Here is a 20339-nt window from a genome sequence, read left to right on the forward strand (position 1 = left end):
AATTCTCCTGTCACACAAATAGAACCAGTTCTCAGATAAACTGACTAAACTTCATCAGTCTTCACATTGTTGTTAATTAGGCTGGATTTATAGTGACCTTCATACCTTGCACCAGGAGAGAGCCATTCCCGTCTTTCGTTTTGTATGGTTCATTAAAAACAAACTACCTCCGCTGTTGAAGCTCTTTTTCCTCTTTGTATACTCTTAGAAAGTTTTGGACTGGGCAATAGTTAATTTAGTGTGTATTCTGTTTATGCATTTGTAGTCTGCATATGTAATACTGAATAAATATACATCTTTTTACAGTTTTCAACATCTGATGAGTCTATCAGGCACCTCTAGAGTGCAGCATTGTTTTTTTTTTCTTCTGTAACTGTTGTGACTCAGGTTTACTCGCACCAAAGCACCCTGTGTGGGGGGTGTGGTGTGAGGGGGGACTCGTAAGGAAACTGGGGGAAATTCCTTGCATTGTTCCTCTTTCCATCCTGCCCACACTCCAGCATTGTTTGTCAAGTTTCTACTTGTTTTGCTTCGATTTTGCCCCAAAGTCAGAAAAACATTACACCCAAGAAACAAAACTAAAAATATAATTGTGTATATATATATATAAACATATATTTAATAATAATAAGATCATATTGAGTGATGCCTTAGAATAACAGTCACGCAACTATCCCAAAAACAGTCTTCTGGTCAGGCATGATTCATCTGTTACTTCTTGTTACTTCTTGTGTTACTGATCGGGCACATGTGGTGGATGTGATGGTCACTGGTCGTGGTTTTACGTGCCAGTAATTTTGTCGCATCGGTGTGGAATGCTGTTGTTGTACTTCCCCAAGAAATGCTGCTTCCTCTCAGGCCATTGTTCATGGGCAATCAATGAAATGACACGAGTGTGTGTGTGTGTGTGTGGGGGGGGGGGGGGGGGGGTGCCTGTTATTAGTCCATGAAACTCAATATTGAAATGATCTAGGATGTCTGACCCTACACTCAACACCACAAACACATTGAGTTTTGTGTTATCAGAAAACTGGGAAACTCGCATGTATGAAACTGCTGCCTGACCATTTTTTGCTTGAAAGCGAAACTGATGTGTGAGGAGGACAGGACTGTGTGTGTATGGATAAATTGTGTGTGTACGTGTGTGTGCGCAGTGTTTACGGTAAAGCGGCTCTCTGGCCCCTCCCTCTCTGTGATAGAAAACTCGGTGATGTCGCTTCGTCTTTAACAAGCTTGACCCAGAAGCCGGAGAAGGAGGGGGAACCGAGGGGAGAAAACACACCGAAGCACCGAACAGTCTGGAAGGCGTCAGGACGGACTCTCCACTAAGCAGGTGAGTTGTGTCTGTAAACGGTCCCAGGTGGTCGGTGGCCCGGGGCCCGCGTTGTGTCCTCCCCGCTCACAGATACTCGGTGCACTGCAGCGTTGGCAAGGAGTGGTCACACCGACATATCAGAAACACGACTCCGAGGCTAACGGTAGCCCCCCCGTGCTAACCTAAAGTTCAAACCGTGCTCCGCGGCGGCGCCGTTGTCTTCCCCGGACCGCCGCCTCCAGCAGGTCCTTGGTACCGACGGCCCACACGGACAATCCCCTCTAAATTAGCTTAAAAGGCCGCTCAACCGAAACACACGCCAAGTCCAGCTCCCCGTGTGTGCTAATCTGTGTTTGCTATGCTAACGCTAGCCCGCTGCTCGGCTACGTGTGGGTTATTGTGATGCTAACGTAGCAGGACAGCCAAACCAGGTCACACGGGTGCCGGGCGAGCGCTGTGGCCAACCGGGGCTGATTCGATCCCCTACGTCGTCAGTTATCTGGACCGTGGCGTCAGCAAAGCCACCGGGTGAATACATGTTCGAACTGCGGGAGTCTTTGTTCGGGAGAGTCGTTTGATATCAGCGTGATTTCCTCGCTGGTCGTGGGTTTAAGTCAACGCTGCCAAACTCGGCGCCCCTACCCCAGATTGATGCATGGCGTTGGGGGAAAAAAAATCAATTCACGACTGTATGTGGGGGGGGGGGGGTTTGATTGTTAGATATAGTTCGATAAGGGACCGGGGTGCTAGCTAAGTGCAGCCGGTTCCAGATGGTTCAGGGTAAGGTCTGCCGGAGAGGAGCGGGGTCTGGGGATCAACAGGGGGCAAGACTGTGACGGGTTTATATCGCTGAAGTCGTCCGGGTTCCGTTTCCTGTTCTCACAGAGGTTTGACCTAGTTAGCGTTGCTGTCTGTGGTGTCTGCTGTAAACTGGTCTGTCTGTCTGTGGCAGACAGCCAGTCATCAGTAGATTTCACCAGGGAGCACTTAAACGGAAAACCTCGCTTCTCGTTTGTCTAGACATGTGTGTTCTGCTGTAGGTTGAGCCAGTTTCGTGTATTTGCAGTGTAAGGGTGGTGGTCTCAGGAGTTGGAGTCTGTCACACGCACAGGCTGGGTGGGAGTTGGAGTTTGTCCGCCTGTGAACCTGTTGGATGGGTCCTGTGCAAACTTGCTTTGCTTGGAAAAGAAAGGGCTGGGTGGGGATAACTGTCAACCTGAGTGAGAACAAGTAAACTGGCCTTTCTCTTGTAAACAGCGGTGTCATGAAGACACGGATTGCAGTGTAGGTAGGTGTCTTCTTTCTGGGCTTTAGTACTGTCGTGGTTAATGGTTAGTGTGTGTGTGTGTGTGTGTGTGTGTGTCACAGTCAGCGCTGCAGGTGCTGCCACTAATAACACCATATGTGACTGAACACCCATGTATCAGCCTATACTCACTGCTAGTCTCCAAGTCATTGTTTGATTGTTGATTCTTGCCCCCGACACTGACTACAATTGTGTCTGCTGTCTGTAAGTTCAGGTTAATCCACAAAGGGAACTGGTGAGTGTCTCTGCGTGCATGTGAACATGATGTGTGTATGTGTTAAGTGGATTAGTGAGCTAAAACTTGCAATCCTCGCTCGGCTTAAACCATCCACGGTGGCATCGCACCGACATATCAGCAAATCGCAGTGTCAGTTACCTGGTTACACGGTTAATCTAGTCAGGAGTCTCTGCTGCTGATGGCAGGTGTGAGCCCTCGCTGTATTAACCAGTGTTTCATTAAGCCGACAAAGGGCTGCATTGTTGGTTTCATATATGCACGGTGATCACAGATGTCTTCCGACAGGGTTGAGTGAGTCATGCTGACTGACGACTCCAGAGGCGGATGGAGATATATGACTGGTGGTGTGTCTGGCCTCGATCAGATGTTTGGGGAGTTGTTGACCCCGAGGCTATGTTGACATTTTGACCGTTTGTAACAGTCATGTTTAGGGCAGGCGAAAGTGACCCTTTCTCTGCGTGTTGTTCCCTGCCTCCTCCTGGAAGGATTGTAAATAACACAACATTGTTTTTCTGTTTGGACGTGACTTATACGCTGGCTTTAGGCTATTTAAAGTCTGTGCAGTGTAGTGAGTGAAGGCTCATCATCAGCTTGCAGGACAAAATGATTCTGTCCATCCTTTCAAAGTAGATTCTGTTCTTTTCGTTGCTTTTTCTTAAAGTAAACTGTCATCAATAAAAAAAAATTTAGTCAGCAATATATGTTCTCAATAAATGTCAGAAAACTGTGGTATATTGCCATGCTCGTTTCCAGAGCTCAAATTGATTTTATTTTGTCCTGTAATCAGTTGAAAACCCAGACATATTGAATTTCCCGAAATAGAATTATGAGAAAATGAAAAATATTCATACTTTGAACTCTGGAACCACTGAATACTTTGACTTTTTTCCAAAAGTTGCATACATTATTAATAATGTATCAAAACCGTTGCCAGTATATTTGACTTTTGCATCAATTAGTTTTCAGCTCCTCAAAAATAAGGATTCTGCAGTTAGATGATTGGAACTCTGGAAATAAACTAACCAAAATATATGAACTTATCATTTAAAATGAGCATGTGATTATTCAGCCCTGTAGGTTCACAGAGACTAAAAGCGGAACAGAAAGCAGTAGATGGAAAACAATATTAGCAAAGTGGGAAGTGGTTTTGTGGTCGCATGATCAACGTATTGGCCGTGGAAGATTGTGTTGGGTAGTTCTTTTGAGGAAAATGTTTTTTTGTGAGCCAAAGTCACCGTCGCATCCCTTCACTAATTTCTGATGTTGGATCCTTGAAATCCTGTTTGTCAGGAAGTGGGTTAGAGGGGAACGGGGAGAGTCTATGTTCAACGAAACTCGCCGGCGACCTTCAAGGTTAAAACCAACAGCTGTGAGAGAGGGAGACGAGCTGAGGACAGAAGTCATGAGTGTGTCAGGAGTGACATGAACTTAACCCCGCCACCCCTCACACACACACACATGCACGCGCACGGATACACTCGCACTCAAATGTGGCCAATGATGTTGTCTGTGCTCTGAAACTTTTTTTTTTCACACTTGCGTTCGTGTTCTCAGTTGCACAAACTTCTCATTGTTCCAGCGGCCTCCTGGACGGACAGCTGTGAATTCCACACCCTGGCTGTGGTTAACACACATACACAGAGAATATCATGTTCCCAAGCAAACTTGGCAAGAAATAATAATCTCAGTTTATAATTACTTGTGTATGAATGGTGTGTGGCTTGTTGATAATGATTATATGCTCCATCTGACTGATAGTGTTAACTATAAAACGATCATCTAGTAGTTTCTGTTTCTCTGGGTTTGTGTTCCTGTGGCTCCCCTGAACCATTTTAGCCAGTGTCCCTCTCAGGTTGTTTAACAGTGGTTGAGTGGGTGGGCTGCTGTGCTGAATTGGCAGGAGACAATGCAAGGAATGCAAGATCAGCTTTTATCTTTTATTCAGCACTCCTTTCCTTATCTGTCTCTACCCCCCTCTTCCGCTCCTGCTCACCCTCTCCTCTCGCTCTGCTCCCGTCTTTTTTCGCTGCCAGAGTCTCTGCTTGTTTTATTTGTTTGCAGCTCTCTGACTGTCTCTTGGGCTGTGGTGGATAATACAAGCCCTGGCCTGGCTATGACCATATATAGGCATGTGTGCTCCAGGACAGCAGCTAGTGACTGGCTCAGGTGGGAGTTTATGTGCTCGGGGGGCCCCGCAGCCACCAAACCCAGCAGTGTGTGTGATGTCATGTCTTCCTGTCAGTCAGCCTTACACATGCAAACCCTGGTTTCTAACAGATTCCTTTTTCATGTGAAAATTCATTTCAGCCACTCCTCATTTTCTCACCAGGCCATCCCACTTTCCTCCCCCTTTTTTCCCACACTGGGCACACCCCAAGCTGGGATTCTTTTCTAAAGAAGCGTGTGTGTTACTCATTCATTTGAATGGAACTTACAGGAACAGCTGCCGCCTCTGCAGGCTTCATTTGATCAGTTAAGGGTCATGTGAGGTGTCGCAATACTTTGAAAACAGTGATATCATTGTGGCTGCTTTTTTTTTGTTGTTTGCACAATCTGAAGCAGGTGAAACTGTGAGTCATTCCTCACCATGTCTCCGTTTCAACTTATTACACCTTTTGCTCGTCTGTTTGTTGTATGGACTTGTTATCACTCTACCTGTCAAGCACACAAACATTAAATAGTAAATGCAGGCCCCTGTTTGTTGTCCAAACTTGCAAGTTAAACAAGTTTTTCTGTGCATGTTGGGTAGACTTTGAGAAACTGAAATTGTGTGTGTGTGTGTGTGTGTGTGTGTGTGTGTGTGTGTGTGTGTGTGTGTGTGTGTGTGTGTGTGTGTGTGTGTGTGTGTGTGTGTGTGTGTGTGTGTGTGTGTGTGTGTGTGTGTGTGTGTGTGTGTGTGTGTGTGTGTGTGTGTGTGTCAGATAAGAGGATAAGAGGCGTCTCCACTTGTTTGGCTCTGATATAACAATGTCTTTCTCTCAGAGCACGGACGACAGAATAAAAATCTTTGGGGGGAGGGAAAAAGAACAGTGAAGTTGAAAGAACAAGAGTAGCAGACTGAAAGAGTTGGCCCAGATGAGGCTGATTAGAGAGGAAAGGCTGGAAGAAAAGCAAAAGGCAAAGTTAACCCGAAGAAGGAAAAGATGATAACACATGAACATATTTTATATCTCTAAAACTGCCTCTTTCTCTCTCAATGCTGTGTGGCCCGGAACAAGCTGCAGGTTGCTGCTGTACGCAGGCTAAATGTTGAGTAAATACAGGGTGTGTCTGTAGGCTGGAGCTTCTGTATGTCTCTGTCTTCCGCTGGGTTTTTCTGCTCGCAGTGCAAACACAGATCTTGTTGCCACACTCGTATGGTATTCTCACTGTGTTGCTGTTTTTCTAACAGGTGCCTTCAGCCTTCACTGAAACCTTTCTCCCTCTCTCTGTCCTTATCATTCTCTTCCCTCCACCTCCCTGTCTTCTCTCTTCCTGCAGTCCATTCCTCCTCGTTTCTGGGCTTGGTGGTTCGGTGTCGTCCTACACATGAGCAGCTAGAGCTCAGCCTCTGATCTCGGCTCGATCTCTCACCTCTTCTACTCAAACCACACCCACAGGTGAAGGTTTGTATTCCTGATTTTTCTCTGAAACTGACTGTGTGTCGGTGCTGGTGTATGTTTTCTGTCTGAACTGTAAAGAGAAGTATGCGGTTGTTCCTAAATTGAATGTCACCTCTCTTGATGTTAAGCTTCCTCCACTGTTTAAGGGTGCTTCTGTTTTTGTGAAACAGGCCTTGTTCTTAAATTTCTTTGAGCGGATTCTGTACCACCATAAATTAATATGCTGATGAGCAAATGAAAGTAGTCAAACGGAATCAAATAATTACATATATGAGCCATATTTTGATTCTTCTGAGCCAAATGTACAGGTCCATTAAATAAACATGTATATGTACAAGAGACACTGCATATTCTTCTAAAAAGTTGAATAAAAATGTTTCCTTTTAAAATTAAAAGTTAGCTTACAGTCTTTAGATAGTACATCAGTGCTATTTTACAAAGTCTACAAACTGCACAGGATTTATCTAAAGATCTTTCCTCATCTGTTGTTTGAGTCCCAGTAAATATTTTCTTGTGTAGCATCTGAGGACAAAAACTCTAAGGTCTCCTCCATGCATTGTTCAGTGTTGATATCATATGTAGGGCTTGGTGATATTGACAAATTTAATATTGCGAAACTATCTCATTTATGTTCAATGCGATAACAAGGATTTTAGAGGCCCTGCATCGTCTGGCTCCTCCTGTTGCGTTTTCTCCTGTATTTTGTTTCTCAGATCAGACAAATTCACATCATCATCATGTGAATTATAGTTTTAGTGGCACTAACTGGGTAGTTCACTGCTGCCCTTATCATTAGCAGTGATTCCTTTCACGTGCTTCTTGTGGTTTTAGCTTTTATCAGTGCTGACATGGTCCAGTAATGCTAAAGTCGGCATTAAATTTGAAGCAGAACATTTTCAGAGTTTGAAGGGGTGGAAAATAACGTTATTAGACCACGACAAACATTCTTGGGAATAGACGTCGTTAACAAAAACATTTTCTTAATTTACACCGGGCTGCATGATATGATCAAAATCCCATATACTCATGGAAGTATTTTCACATCCAGACAACTATTGATACACATACCCTTTCTTGACCATGTAAATTGGGCCATGCCTTTGCAGATGTTAATTTGTAACAGCAGCTGTTATCCCCTTCTATCTTAGTGAGTCTTTGCCATATGGTCTGCCGCCGGCAAAAGCCTCTTGCAGCGTCTGCAACATCATTTGAGCACCCGACTGAACTTCAGTGGCTCTCATCCATTCACTACTCCCGCACCATTTTTGATTAATCTTGCGTTTATGTAAAAGAGGTTAGTGGTGGTGTGAGTCTTTTGTAAGGACTGGTCTACAGCTTAATTTCGTTCATGTGAGACTTTTCATACCCACACAAGGTCCATGTGACAGAGGGAGCCACATTTACTCAGCATTTCCTTCATGCAAATTTCCTGCCTGCACCTTCGCGGTGTGGAAGACCACAAAGCCCCACTCAAATGATGAGAAGTATTGCTGTGGAAGAGTGATTTGCAGCACATTAAAATAAACAATAGACCATAATATGAAATGACGGACGATTTTCCTCCACCGCACAACATATCTCATTATCACACTGCCCTACTGTCTGTATATTCACTAATGAGGCCAAAAGTGCATTTCTACTGCTGTGCCATCCCAACAGTATATAGAGATGGATGACGTGTCTTCACTTCCTCTCACTATGCAAAACTCATGCCAAAATATCCTGTATACAGGTGCTGAGTCTGCGCAGCTATGACTTTGAGTAAAGCCGCTGTATGAAGGGGCCGCTGATGCATCTGCCCAAACCTTTTGCAAAATCAGTCTTAGCTGTCAATCATTTACAGCCCGTTTTTATTACATCAAATAACTAAGTAAAATCAAATGTAAAAAATTTACTCTTGAACATACATCAGTGTGAAAACATCTCCCTAAAATGACAGAAAACATCTTCCGGAAGTATTTATTTTGTGTGTACTATGTTTTTTTAATTTAAATTTTATTTGGCCCATGTCCCCCACCAGGGGATGAACAAGATGCTTTGGCTTCTTTTTTTTGCCGAGCTGTCGTGTCGTCTTCTTTTATATACAGTCATTGGTGTGGATGGGTTTCAAGAGCTTGAGCCTGAGTTATAAAACAAACTGTCAGCAGACAAATCCGATCTGACTCAGCATCATCACACGTGTCCTGCATCCAGTGGATGTTGCTATACTTTGTAAGGAGAGGTGTGTCCGTTTATGTTAGACTCCCTCTCCCCGTGCTGTAGTGTGACTGAGGGTATGTGTATGGAAGTGTGTAACGCCCACCTCTCTCCCCTTGGGGCCGTGTAGTGTGTATGGAGCAGTGTGAGAGCGCAGCGGCTCTGCTGGAGTCGGTCAGGGAGCAGGAGGTGCAGTTTGAACAGCTGACCCGGGCGCTGGAGGAGGAGAGGAGGAGAGTGGGCCTCTCTGCCACCAGCCCCTCGGCCCTGGGTCGCCCCCTCCCTTACACACAGGTAACGCTCCCAATCAACAACCCCTTTTTGGAAATCCGTAGACTTCTACAGTCTCCATCTTGGATCGTCATTCCATTCATCCATTCAATTAATGCATAATTTTCTCCCGTTGACATCCGTCATTCATCACTCCTCTCCTCCGCCTCGCATTTTCTTCACCAGCGCTCTGCGAGTCTTTGTCCGCACGTCATCATCAAGCGTATTTCTTCATTGTCTCTGTATCTCATAGGACCATCTGTCTGTTCACCATCATCCTCAAACGAACCAGTTTATGCCTCTGCATAGTTTGACTGCTTTAACATGCCTGAGATTGTCATCATCCCACACTTTCAGCATGCCTTCAGTGTCACTCAGCGGATACACGCTCTGACACACACATGTTTACAACTTGTCCGCCTCAGCCGTGGAATCTGTTAATTTCCTCTCTGTTGCTGCATGTTGTGTTCTGCTATGTGGTCAACTGTCATGCATGTGAATCGCAATATTATACATCCCGTTTGGTAACCTTTTTATTTACTTTTTTGTTATTGTAATCATTTAACATGCATTCGTTTAATACCATGTATATTACTTCTTTTGTGGCTGCTACATACAAATTATTTTGCATATGTTGGGTTTTGTAAATTAAACATCTACAAATCAAGCTCTGTGTAGAATATACGAGGTAAATCATTTTGTTTACATTGTATCATTCCTATAGCCTATGTTTTAGAGTTGGTTGTTATTATAATAATAATAATATACTGTTAAACTGATGGAATTTGTGACATTAGACAATTTGACAAACTGTACTCCTGCTATTTGTGTGTTTACCAGTGAGATTGTTTCCCCGCCATATTGTAGTCTCATCTCAATTTAGAGCCATTATTCTGGTCTCGGGTAACCCAAAGGTCCGGCATTGCAATATTCAAGAGCTGACATTTAAGCTTATGTTTAGGACTTATGTTATAAAGGGAATCAGTAGTCATTTAAAATATATTCCTTAATGATTTCCTTCCTTAAGGGCATCCTGACATAGATTAGATCGTATATTTTGTCTTTATTGAATCCTTGGAAAGGGCTTCTTCTGATTAGTGTCAAGGAGCTGGAGGATGATGGATAAGAGAGGGACTTGGTGTTTTTGGCCTTGTGCTACATGGTTTATATCTGTAGATATAAATGGTGATGACGATGTGCATGATCTTAAGCTATTTGTAAATGAAGTGGTATTAGGGGAAAGAGCAGCTGTAGGGGAAGTGCAACCATCACTTCCGATTGCATATAAATAACAGCCCTGCCTCCTTGTGGACATGTTCTTTAGTGCAGTACACGATACTCAGTGGGAGTCAGTGTTTGATGAGGCATTCAACACTTGTATTATTAAGTAGTTTTTCAAATAGTAGCCCAGTTGTCTTGCGTCCACATGTGATTCAGCTTGAGGCTGTTGCTCATATTTTGAAATAACATAGAATAGAAAGTATTGCTCAGGGCTGGGTAGAAAATATCTGAGTTATACAGAGTGACAGTCATTGATTATGTAACAGACTAAAGGGGGATGAATGGCTACACTCCAAAGTGTCCTCCTCCAAGTCTGGCAGTGATTCGCAGACCATGAACATGCAGGGACGGTGTGGTCAGCGCTGAATGTGCTTCAGCTGCAGTAATATCATCTGGGTGGTTGTAAGAAAGTAGACAGCTCTGGCTTCTGGGAATCAGGCGCTCAGGCTCACATGAATGATTTCAGTGAAATTGTTGTTTGCTTCATATTATTTTTAAACCGTGTATTTCAAAGTTGTGTTTCTTTTATCCCAGAACGGGCGTTTAGGTGATGCAGACATAGAACGACTGAAACTCACTGACGCGTACATAAACGGCACACAGGTATGTGTTTTTGTATGTAGATTCTTATGCAAATTTCATTATATTCATACCAGAGATTTTGAAAAATGTAAATGGTTGTTGTCTCTCTGCTACAGTACAGAATGGTGGACCCTGCACACGGCGCTCTAGATGAGAGCTACACACCAGAAGATGACTCACAGGAAGTGCACTCAGTGTTTTCGGAAGAGGGAACCACAAGACGACTTGACACAAGTCTCCCTCACATGAAAAAACCAATCTCACGCACAGTCCTGCCCTCTGACTCCATGTCCATCGACGGGGGCTTGTCAGTGTCCGGTATGGGGGGCTACAGTGCCACACTTGACCGTCCTTACAGGCAGCCTGTAGCAGGAGACTACCCTACTGCCACAGTACCCAGAAACTACCACTACGCCCCTGCAGGGGCTTACGACGAGTACCGGGCGGGCCCGCCATCAGAAGCATACACTAGCCTGAGCAGGGGCTCACACATGGACGATCGTTACAGGTACAAGACCCTCCTATAATGGCACTGTTGTTTCATGATTTATTTCTGGATGTAGTAATGTGTGATTTTAGTTTTCGTTTTTTTGTTTGTTTTTATAAGTGTACATAAAAACGCCATCCTTGCACTCAAACCAGAATGTCAACTGTTGAAGCAGGTCTGGTTCTCCATCTGTAGTTACTCACAAACCACTGACGTCAGATTAAGCAACATATTTTTGCGAAAATTACATTTTTTTCTCAAGTTCTTCAAAAGTGGTCACTACAAAATACACTCGGAAGACAGACAACAGACATTGTGGTCCAAGTGGTTTAACTGTAATTTTTTCCATATATACTCTGAACTTTATAGAAATATAATGGAGGAGATTGACAAGAGCAGAATTTACATTACAGTTATACCATAATAATCAGACAGTAATTTATAGTTCATGATGAAATACATGTTAACCATTTGAGAACATCAAGGCATATCAAAACTACTTTTAACTCTGGTTAGAATCAGGTTTATAACAAGTGATGCAAGATTTAGATTTGACTTAGATTTATCCCACATCACTGTGTCCGTAAGAAGGGGAAATCACTGAGGATGGGCTGTATCAATGAAACAAGTGATTACTTCTGTTCTTCTCTTCCCTCCACAGGCCTGTTGATGGCTACAGGACTCTGGATTCTGGCTACCGGGCTCCAAGCCGTCAGCAGCTTGACCCTTACGCAGCACAGCCCCAGGTGAGCCGGGGAATGAGGGCCTTGGGCTCAGCATTGGAGATGCGTTATGGCCAAGGCCACTATGGTCTGGAGGATGACCAGCGCAGTGTGGGATATGATGACTATGGTATGGGGCCTCCACCCATGCACCCTGGAGGCTACGGGACCATGCCGCGTCTGGGGCCGGGGCCGGGGCCGGGCCTGGGGCCTGGGGGTGTGGACCGACGAAGACTCAGGTAAAACATTGTTATTGTATCTCGCACCTGTTTTTTTGGTTTAATCTGAAAATATGACTTGAGACTGATCTCATTATTCTGTTCATTATCTCCTTCGACGATATGCAGGAGCTGCGAGGACACTTTGGATGGTGACATGGGAGGAGGTGACCCTTATGCCTGGGGTGTTCCCATGACAATGGACAGAGGCAGCATGGCTTCACTGGACAGCACATTGAGGAAGGGTCCTCCCACCTCATGGAGACAGCCTGAGCTGCCCGAGGTCATCGCCATGTTGAACTACCGGCTGGACCCTGTCAAGACCAACGCTGCTGCCTTCCTCCAGCATCTCACATTCAAAAATGACAAGGTGGAACAAATGCAGAAGATAATTATGTTTCTGTGTGGTGGTTATATGGCAAATCAGTGATATGAGCTTGCTAATATTGCGTTTTGTCTTTAGGTTAAGTCAGATGTGCGTCGCATGAAAGGTATCCCATCCTTGGTAACAATGCTGGACCACCCCAGCAAGGACGTCCACCACTCGGCCTGTGGAGCACTGAAGAACATTTCATACGGGCGAGACCAAGAAAACAAGATCGCCATTAAGAACTGTGATGGAGTGCCCGCTCTGGTCAGGTTACTGAGGAAAACCCGTGACCAGGATCTCACTGACACTATCACAGGTAACGCTGATCATATAAAGCTAAAATGTATCATTTGTATTGTATTTAGTTTTTTTTAAATATGTACTTAATTGTTATGCATCATAGCCTCTCATTTATTACTTGAGTGTTCAAACACATACATCAATTTGGTCAATAGAATCAAGATAACACATGCTTGTGAACAAAAAATAAGAAACTCGCTCAATGCGGCATGGTTGAGTCTTAATATTAAAAAAAAAGAAATAAAACTAACTGTTAATGACGTATAACGCTTGTGTTATGATGTGACGGATGAGAGAAACCAAAGATCAAATCTGCAACATGATTCAATCATTATTTAAACTTTATCACTTTGATAGCAAAATAGTCAAATTATTTAAAGTGGTAGTAATAGTATTTTTTTTTATGTCGTCCCAGGCACCTTGTGGAACCTCTCATCCCACGACTCTGTGAAGATGGAGATTGTAGACCACGCCCTGCACGCCCTAGCTGATGAGGTGGTCGTTCCACACTCGGGCTGGGAGCGAGCAAGCAATGGTGCAGAGGAGAGCTGCAAACCACGCCATCTGGAGTGGGAAACCGCCTTGACCAACACTGCTGGCTGCCTTAGGTACGCAAGGGATCAAGGAATGGAAAGAAGGGAATGAGAGCGGAGGAGACTTATTTTGAGAAGAAAACATGCAATTATGTGCTCAAGTTCTCCCTCTCTCCAACAGGAATGTGAGTTCAGAGCGCAGCGAGGCCCGACGAAAACTCAGAGAGTGCACAGGATTGGTGGATTCACTCATGTACGTTGTCCAATCACAGATCAACCGCAAAGATGTGGATAATAAGGTACTTATACTCTTAAGACCATCACCGATTTTTACACTTTTATCTTTGGTCCTTCCACTCATGACACCTTGTTCCTGTTTCATCCCCTCCTCCTGTAGTTGGTGGAGAACAGCGTTTGCCTCCTGAGGAATCTGTCCTATCATGTTCACCGTGAAGTCCCCGGCTTTGAACGTTACGCAGAGTCCGCGCCCCTCAATCAGGGACCGACCACCACTAACAAAGGTGGCTGCTTTGGCTCTCGAAAGGGCAAAGGTCAGTGTCCGACAGCGACTACAGGTTCCACTTAATGTGTCTGAGAGACTTGCTGTTGAAAGATGGATAGCTGCTGCTGTTGCTGCATCTGCTGCTGCTGCTGCTGCTGGTGGCTTTGAGCTTGTTGGTGGCGGAAGCGCCTGTCGCTGTTTTTCTCACTCTACCACTGTTTCCCTCCTTTTCTTCCTCTCTTTCCTCCTCTTACCTTTCTCTCGTCTTTCTTCCCATCCTCCTTCACTCCCTCCTCTCTCTCTCTCTGCTCTATTTAGATGAATGGTTTTCTAAAGGTAAGATTCCCCTCTTGGTGTTGTCGTAATACGTTTTTTGAAACTATTGACCGCTCTGTCATCACTCATGTTACTAATGCATCGTAACAGTTCACTACACAAATGTGAATGTTGACATCACTTGCAGTACATTGGTATGATCACTCGATGTCAAACACCACTGCATGTTCAAAGTGCTTGTTCCACTGGTTGCATGGTTGGGTTTTACGTAACGCTGTCATAAAGCCGAGGACTGAGGATAACCTGAATGCTCATCTCAGCTGGCTTCACTTGATCTGCTTCTTTTCTTCAGCTCTAACTTTCATGTTTTGTCTGCTGGGGGTTTTTCTCGCTGCAGGAAAGAAGGATGGAGATGATGGAAGTGGAGATCAGGTGGATATTCCAAAGAGGACAACACCTGCCAAAGGTATGCGTGTTTTTCTCTTCACATCATGAGTTCATCAGTCTGTGACGAAGCTCTTCTACATCACCAGATAAACTTACTACTTGTATCCCATTTATCTCTATGCAAATCTCAGGATTTATTCTTGACCCATAAACGTAAACAGATTTCCTGTAAAACAGCAACAATCTCATTCTGGAGTAAAGATGTTTTTCACTATGATGCAAGTGTTGTGAAATGCTTAGTCAGTTGTTTTATTTCAGGTTTCTCCTTTTTTATTTAAAATCCTGCAAATTATTTACAGGTTCTTCATTTTTTGGACAAAAAACAATATGTAATAATTAGGTTTATGTTTTAAGATCATGTCTTCATCACATTCTGTATCTATTAGGCTTTTATGAGTCTTCGTTAGTCTTAGAGATGAAGATGTCTTGTTTTGAGTCTGAAGCGTCTCCCAACACCAGGCTCAGATGGCAGATGTCCGTTTTAGTTGAGACTTAACCTGCACCTTGTCCAAGATGCTGAAATGCGATAGACTCTAATCTAATCTACTTTGTTCCCTCTCTGTTGACCTCAGGTTACGAGCTGTTGTTCCAACCAGAGGTGGTTCGTGTTTACACGTCGCTGCTCAGAGAGAGCAAGAATCCCTCGGTGCTGGAGGCTGCTGCCGGTGCCATCCAGAACCTGTGTGCTGGAAGATGGACTGTTAGTACCATTTCAACACATACTTATAAAAACATATAATTAGTAAATAAAGATTATTATTAATGTTATGAACATTTTGAGTATGTAAAGGGAAGTTTACCTCTGACTAGTCGGCTGTGGAAAAAGTACTCAATACTATTGTCGGAAGTTAGTGGAGTGACACTGCTGTTGGTGTAAAACGACTCATTACTGCTTGCGTCTGCTCGTTCTTCAGTACGGTCGATACATCCGGGCCACTGTGCGTCTGGAGAAGGGTCTTCCCATGATGGCAGAACTGCTGGCTCACGGGAATGACCGTGTGGTCAGGGCGATGTCCGGAGCCTTGAGGAACCTCGCTATCGACAACCGCAACTGTGAACTACTCGGTAAGGACATCAGCTTGTTGAAAATTCTGAGATTTTATCATGGTTACGTTTATTTTGTTCAGAATATTTGTTCTTCGTTATGCATGTGAAAGTTTTCTTGAAAGCTGAACTATATTGTGTGTTTTTCCTCTGCAGGTTTGCATGCAGTGCCTCACCTTGTGGCCAACCTGCCTGGAGGCCAAGGTCAATCTGGACGTGTTCTATCAGAGGAAACTGTGGTTTCTGTACTGAGCACGCTCGCCGAGGTGCTAGGCAACAGTCTGGAGGCTTCAAAGACTCTCCGAGCCTCGCAGGGTATTGAGAGGCTGGTTCTTATTAACAAGGATGGGTAAGTGTGTTCTGTAGAGTGAGATGTGGGAGGAAAATGGTGCTTTTAATTTATTTGTGAACACAAGCACAGATTTTATAGCCCCACTGGGAGAACAGGACATAAGGTCTGAGCCTGAACATCTGAACGTCTGCCTCTGTCCCACAGCAAGCGTTCCGACCGCGAGGTGCGAGGGGCGGGCCAGGTGCTGCAGCTGGTCTGGGCCCACAAGGAACTGCGTCGGCCTCTGGAGAAAGATGGCTGGAAGAAGACGGACTTCATGGTCAACACCAGCATCACCAATGGCCCGAGCACCCGAGCTAACGGCGCCTATGAAGACAGCACCACGCCGCTGCTGGACAGAGGTCAGAGTCAGAAGTTTTGTGTGGATTCAATTATTTAACAGTTTTTAAATCCTACGTTTAGTGAAATACTTAAAGATGGTGCATTTTCTTGTTATGTTTGACTTGTAATCATGTGTTGCTTCATTTTAGGGGAAAAGAGGGACATGATTCCACTAAACGACCTTGGCCCTGGTTAGTACATTTATCATCACTTCATTTGAAGGAGACAAATTTCTAGAAAATGTTTTTTTCTCACTTTGACAACTGAGGTAATTTTTCTCTGCACATTTTAGAGGCCTACTCTACACTGGACCAGAGGGAGAGGAGACACACTCTGGATGACACCACAGACACTTTACCGGTACTTAAAAATCGTGCTTACGCACATTCACGTGCTGGATTGCTCACTTAACTTCACTAACCGCTACTCACCTGTTCCACTATGACTAATTCCACGGTTTGACCTTTTTCGTTGACGGCCTTTTTAAAACCCTCACAGTTACTGACAATTTCTTTTTCTCACACTCACTTCCTCTCTCTCTTTCTCTCGTTGTCTCTCAGCGAGGGGTGTATGGGGGCAGAAAGGGCTCCCTGCCTCTGTTGGACTCCTACGATGGTTAGCCCTCCCCCCCTCCCCTCTACTCCCCTCTGCATGTAACAGCATGGTATGTCCAGCTGACCTCTTGTCCTGCATGGACTTTGAGCTCTTTTCCTTTTGTCTTATATAACTTCAAACCCTCAGTGAATCCTGGTCTCTGTCGTTAACTGTGAACTCAAACACTGGTTGAGGTGTATTGTACTGATGTGTACTTGCTGGTATAGTATGCTGCAAGGTGGTCCACACTGTCAGTGTAGAGATTAATCTCAGGCTGACAAAGATTAAAGTCCTCAGAACAATAAAGGCTGTTTTTGCAGTAGTGATGTCACAATATCAGTACTTTAATACCAATATAAACGTATGTTATAAAACACAGTGAAAGAACAGAGGTAATGCAGTGTCTCAAAAACGGTTTAACATTTTTACTTTTGTTTCCAAACTTCTCTTTAACTTTTGAGGAAGGGGTTTTACAGTTTGACCTCTATTGTCTCGAAATAGGTTTGTGTATCTCAGAGGAAGAACTGCTGGAGTGGATTTACAGTCACTTTAGGAACGTAGTGCAGTGTTTGATAACATCTCCATGTTGGGGCATATTTGTCTCCATGTCCTCAGTTGCAGCTTTTTCTTTTGATGCCTTTTGTCAGTGGTTTGCGATTTGTTTTTCAGTGCACTCTCGTGGCTCTACAGGGTATTACAACTCATGTGGTCAATTAATATCAATAGATTTATTGCATCTATCTTATGTTAATAATTCAAATGTACTATTAAATTTAGTGAATTTGTATACATAGTCACAGGGAAAACTAATGTGATTACTGTAGTATTGAACATCTGGATATTGTGACCGCACGCCTTTGCAGCTTTGTCATACTTATACCAGAGTGAGTCTTTGTTTCTCCTCCATGTTTAGTGCGTAAATTAACCAAATATATAAATTCATTATATGATATATTTTGATCTGTTTTATTATTCTAATGTGTATTTTTTTGGCTCTGCTCCTCCAGAAAAACTGATCGTGTGCATCACTCAGACTGGGCCGTCCCTGCCCTACCACTGCTACTGAGGAGAGAAGATCCAAATGCACAGACTCTCTCCCTCTCCCCACCCCCTCCTCTCTTGATCTCTCTCTTTATCTCTCTCTGTCTCTCTATCACCCCGCAGATGGGATCAGGAGTTGAGGGTTGGCTTCCAAAGAAAGCGGTTTGTGTTGCAGACATGCAAGTTCGGCGCAGCACAGATACAAACCAACTTTTTACAAATTCATTCAAGTTGTAGCAACAAAACTATATTCTGTTTTTGAATTATAGTTCTTCTGTAAAGGCAATCACCTTAGTTGACAATCATTTAATTCTGGTGTTGTCATCCTGCTTTTTTTATGTTTTTTCTGTTGTCGACATGTTGCTGCCAACACCCATATCCTGATGATGAATTTGTATGTAGACTTCTATGTAGGGTATATACTGTATATAAAAAGAAAAATGGGATTGACTGCATTAGTTTTAGCTCATTAATTTAAATCATCCCTGTACTGGGATTGTTGGGAGGGTGGGACGCGGCGGCAGACCGACGACGTCCCTGTAGATTGAGAATGTTTATATAGGAGTTATTTTCCTGTCTAGAGTTATTTTCTCTCGGTTGGGACGAGCTCAGGCGTAGACAAGAGAAGGCAGGTGTGTGTATATTTGTCATACAGTAAACCTGTGGCTGTGCGTGTGTGGGGAAAAAATTAATATGGACCTTTTTGAATGAAAGTGTGTGTGTGCATGGACCCGACCCAAACGACCACGTGTTGATTGTTTCATCAGCTCGTCGTCTCTTTTTATCGTGTGCTCCTACTCCTGTGACAATGCTTTTTTTCTTTTTTTTATGTACCAACTGCCTCCTTTTGTGTTTGATACTTAAATTTCCATATTTTCTTTAGCTCCCCCTGTGGAAGAATGACAGTTTCAGCTGATGTGTTTTGACTTTAAGCAGAAAAACACATCAAACCTGTTAATGAAATGCGAAGCGCGGAACATGCACCACTAAACCTCTAGAACTTTGCGACATCCTGCTTCAGAAACCATTCCATGCTATTTTATTTAAGGTTAACACTATGGACACAACATGAGTCTTCAGAAGGGTCTCTTGACTAATATTTATCTCTGACTTGTCCTCATACTGATAAAATTACTACTTGCTCTTTCTTTGCAATTTGTAGTCATTGAGACGTGCACATTTTCATTCCTGTCGTGCCGTATTTACATTTACACTTGGGAGGCTTCTTCACTCAGAGGAGACTCGAGTTTTTAACAGACTGATTTGGGAGAGACTTGGATGTTTCCTTTAAAGTTGGACAAAAGCACATTTTTGTCTTGGTTCTCTTTTTTTGTACTTTTATTCTGTCTGGTTTGTATTTGATTTTGGGGTTTGTACGTGAGGGAGCGGTGGATGCAAGAATTATGCAATTAGTTCCACTTTTTAGTCCCAGTTTTACTGCTGACTTGTTTTAAAGGCAAAAGAGACCAATCATCTTTGTTTTTTTTACTCTCCACTCATATAGTATATTTGTACTGTTGCCTATCCATGTAAAACTATGATGTACCATTCATACCTGCCTTGGCTCTGAGAAGTTGCTTTTTTCAGTAAAGTATGTAACTGGTAATACTGTTGTTTTTATAAATAAAGATCTTTTCTTAGACAAGATTTGGCAACGTGTCCTTGATGTGGCGGTGTCATGTATTGTATATAAACACGTCTAATTAAAGAGAGGCAGTCTGTCTGTCGGAGTAATTTCATCCCCTCGCTCTTGTTGAGGCCAATGGCAAACACACAGACTTGACACTATGTCCCTAACATCAGTGTGCTGAGTTGGATGTTCTGATCCACTAATTATCAAGGCTTATGGTCGATGAAGTCAATGGAGTAAACAGACTTCCTTAAAACTCTCCACAACCACGTTTATCTCCCAAATTCAGACCCTGAGCTCAGGTCTTTACTTCTTGTCCTCGTGAAGCTTTTTAACTTTAAACACACGATGTGTGCGTTGCACAGTTAAAGATTCTAAAGTGTTGACATTCTCAGCTTTGCTGACGACTCCGGTTACACACCGAGCCACATGCTGACAGGGAAAAGCTGTCTGTGTGTGTGTGTGTTTGTGTCAGGCCCCAAACATGATGAGTACACATGAGGGTTGTACGAGGACGTGAAAGTGTCGCTGCTTCTCCAGTATGTTACACATCTGAAATGCATGTCCAACTGTTTGAGGAGCAGCTGCTGGATCACACAGGCCTGAAGTGTGTGTCAGAGTGTGAATGTCTGATATAAGTCAGGTCATGATGTGTGTGTGTGTCAGACTGTGACCCCAAACTACTGGAACAAATAGAATTCAATGTAGATGT

General features: G+C 43.7%; 1 protein-coding gene and 1 long non-coding RNA gene across 13 annotated transcripts; both read left to right on the forward strand.

Moving 5' to 3' along the window:
• The first annotated feature begins 1179 nt into the window (after positions 1 to 1179).
• On the forward strand, positions 1180 to 19644 carry LOC117769151 (catenin delta-1-like). Of its 12 annotated transcripts, none has more exons than XM_034597838.1 (20): positions 1180 to 1333; positions 6340 to 6464; positions 8788 to 8951; positions 10743 to 10811; positions 10907 to 11298; positions 11939 to 12238; positions 12347 to 12587; positions 12681 to 12903; positions 13303 to 13495; positions 13602 to 13719; positions 13818 to 13971; positions 14241 to 14258; positions 14596 to 14664; positions 15218 to 15345; positions 15560 to 15710; positions 15846 to 16038; positions 16186 to 16382; positions 16512 to 16553; positions 16655 to 16722; positions 17964 to 19644. In XM_034597838.1, exons 3-20 carry the CDS (start codon positions 8793 to 8795, stop codon positions 17970 to 17972), a joined length of 2724 nt encoding a protein of 907 aa, XP_034453729.1. In that variant the 5' UTR covers positions 1180 to 1333; positions 6340 to 6464; positions 8788 to 8792; the 3' UTR covers positions 17973 to 19644. The 12 variants fall into 12 exon arrangements, with proteins under 12 accessions (XP_034453729.1, XP_034453728.1, XP_034453732.1 ...); XM_034597837.1 differs by lacking the exon at positions 14241 to 14258 and adding an exon at positions 16923 to 17026; XM_034597841.1 differs by lacking the exon at positions 8788 to 8951 and adding an exon at positions 16923 to 17026.
• Positions 17033 to 17450, forward strand: LOC117769152. The gene is made up of 2 exons (XR_004615161.1): positions 17033 to 17317; positions 17358 to 17450. It is a non-coding gene; the product is annotated as an uncharacterized LOC117769152 (long non-coding RNA).
• Positions 19645 to 20339: the final 695 nt, after the last annotated feature.

The sequence above is a fragment of the Hippoglossus hippoglossus genome, chromosome 10 (genome assembly GCF_009819705.1).
Source record: "Hippoglossus hippoglossus isolate fHipHip1 chromosome 10, fHipHip1.pri, whole genome shotgun sequence".
Classification (NCBI taxonomy): domain Eukaryota; kingdom Metazoa; phylum Chordata; class Actinopteri; order Pleuronectiformes; family Pleuronectidae; genus Hippoglossus; species Hippoglossus hippoglossus.

Coding starts and splice junctions, on each gene's coding strand:
- LOC117769151 (XM_034597833.1), top strand. CDS start 8,793: ATGGAGCAGTGTGAGAGCGCAGCGGCTCTGCTGGAGTCGGTCAGGGAG. Junction 14,665..15,217: donor GAGGACAACACCTGCCAAAG/GTATGCGTGTTT, acceptor TGTTGACCTCAG/GTTACGAGCTGTTGTTCCAA. Junction 16,723..16,922: donor ACACCACAGACACTTTACCG/GTACTTAAAAAT, acceptor GTTGTCTCTCAG/CGAGGGGTGTATGGGGGCAG.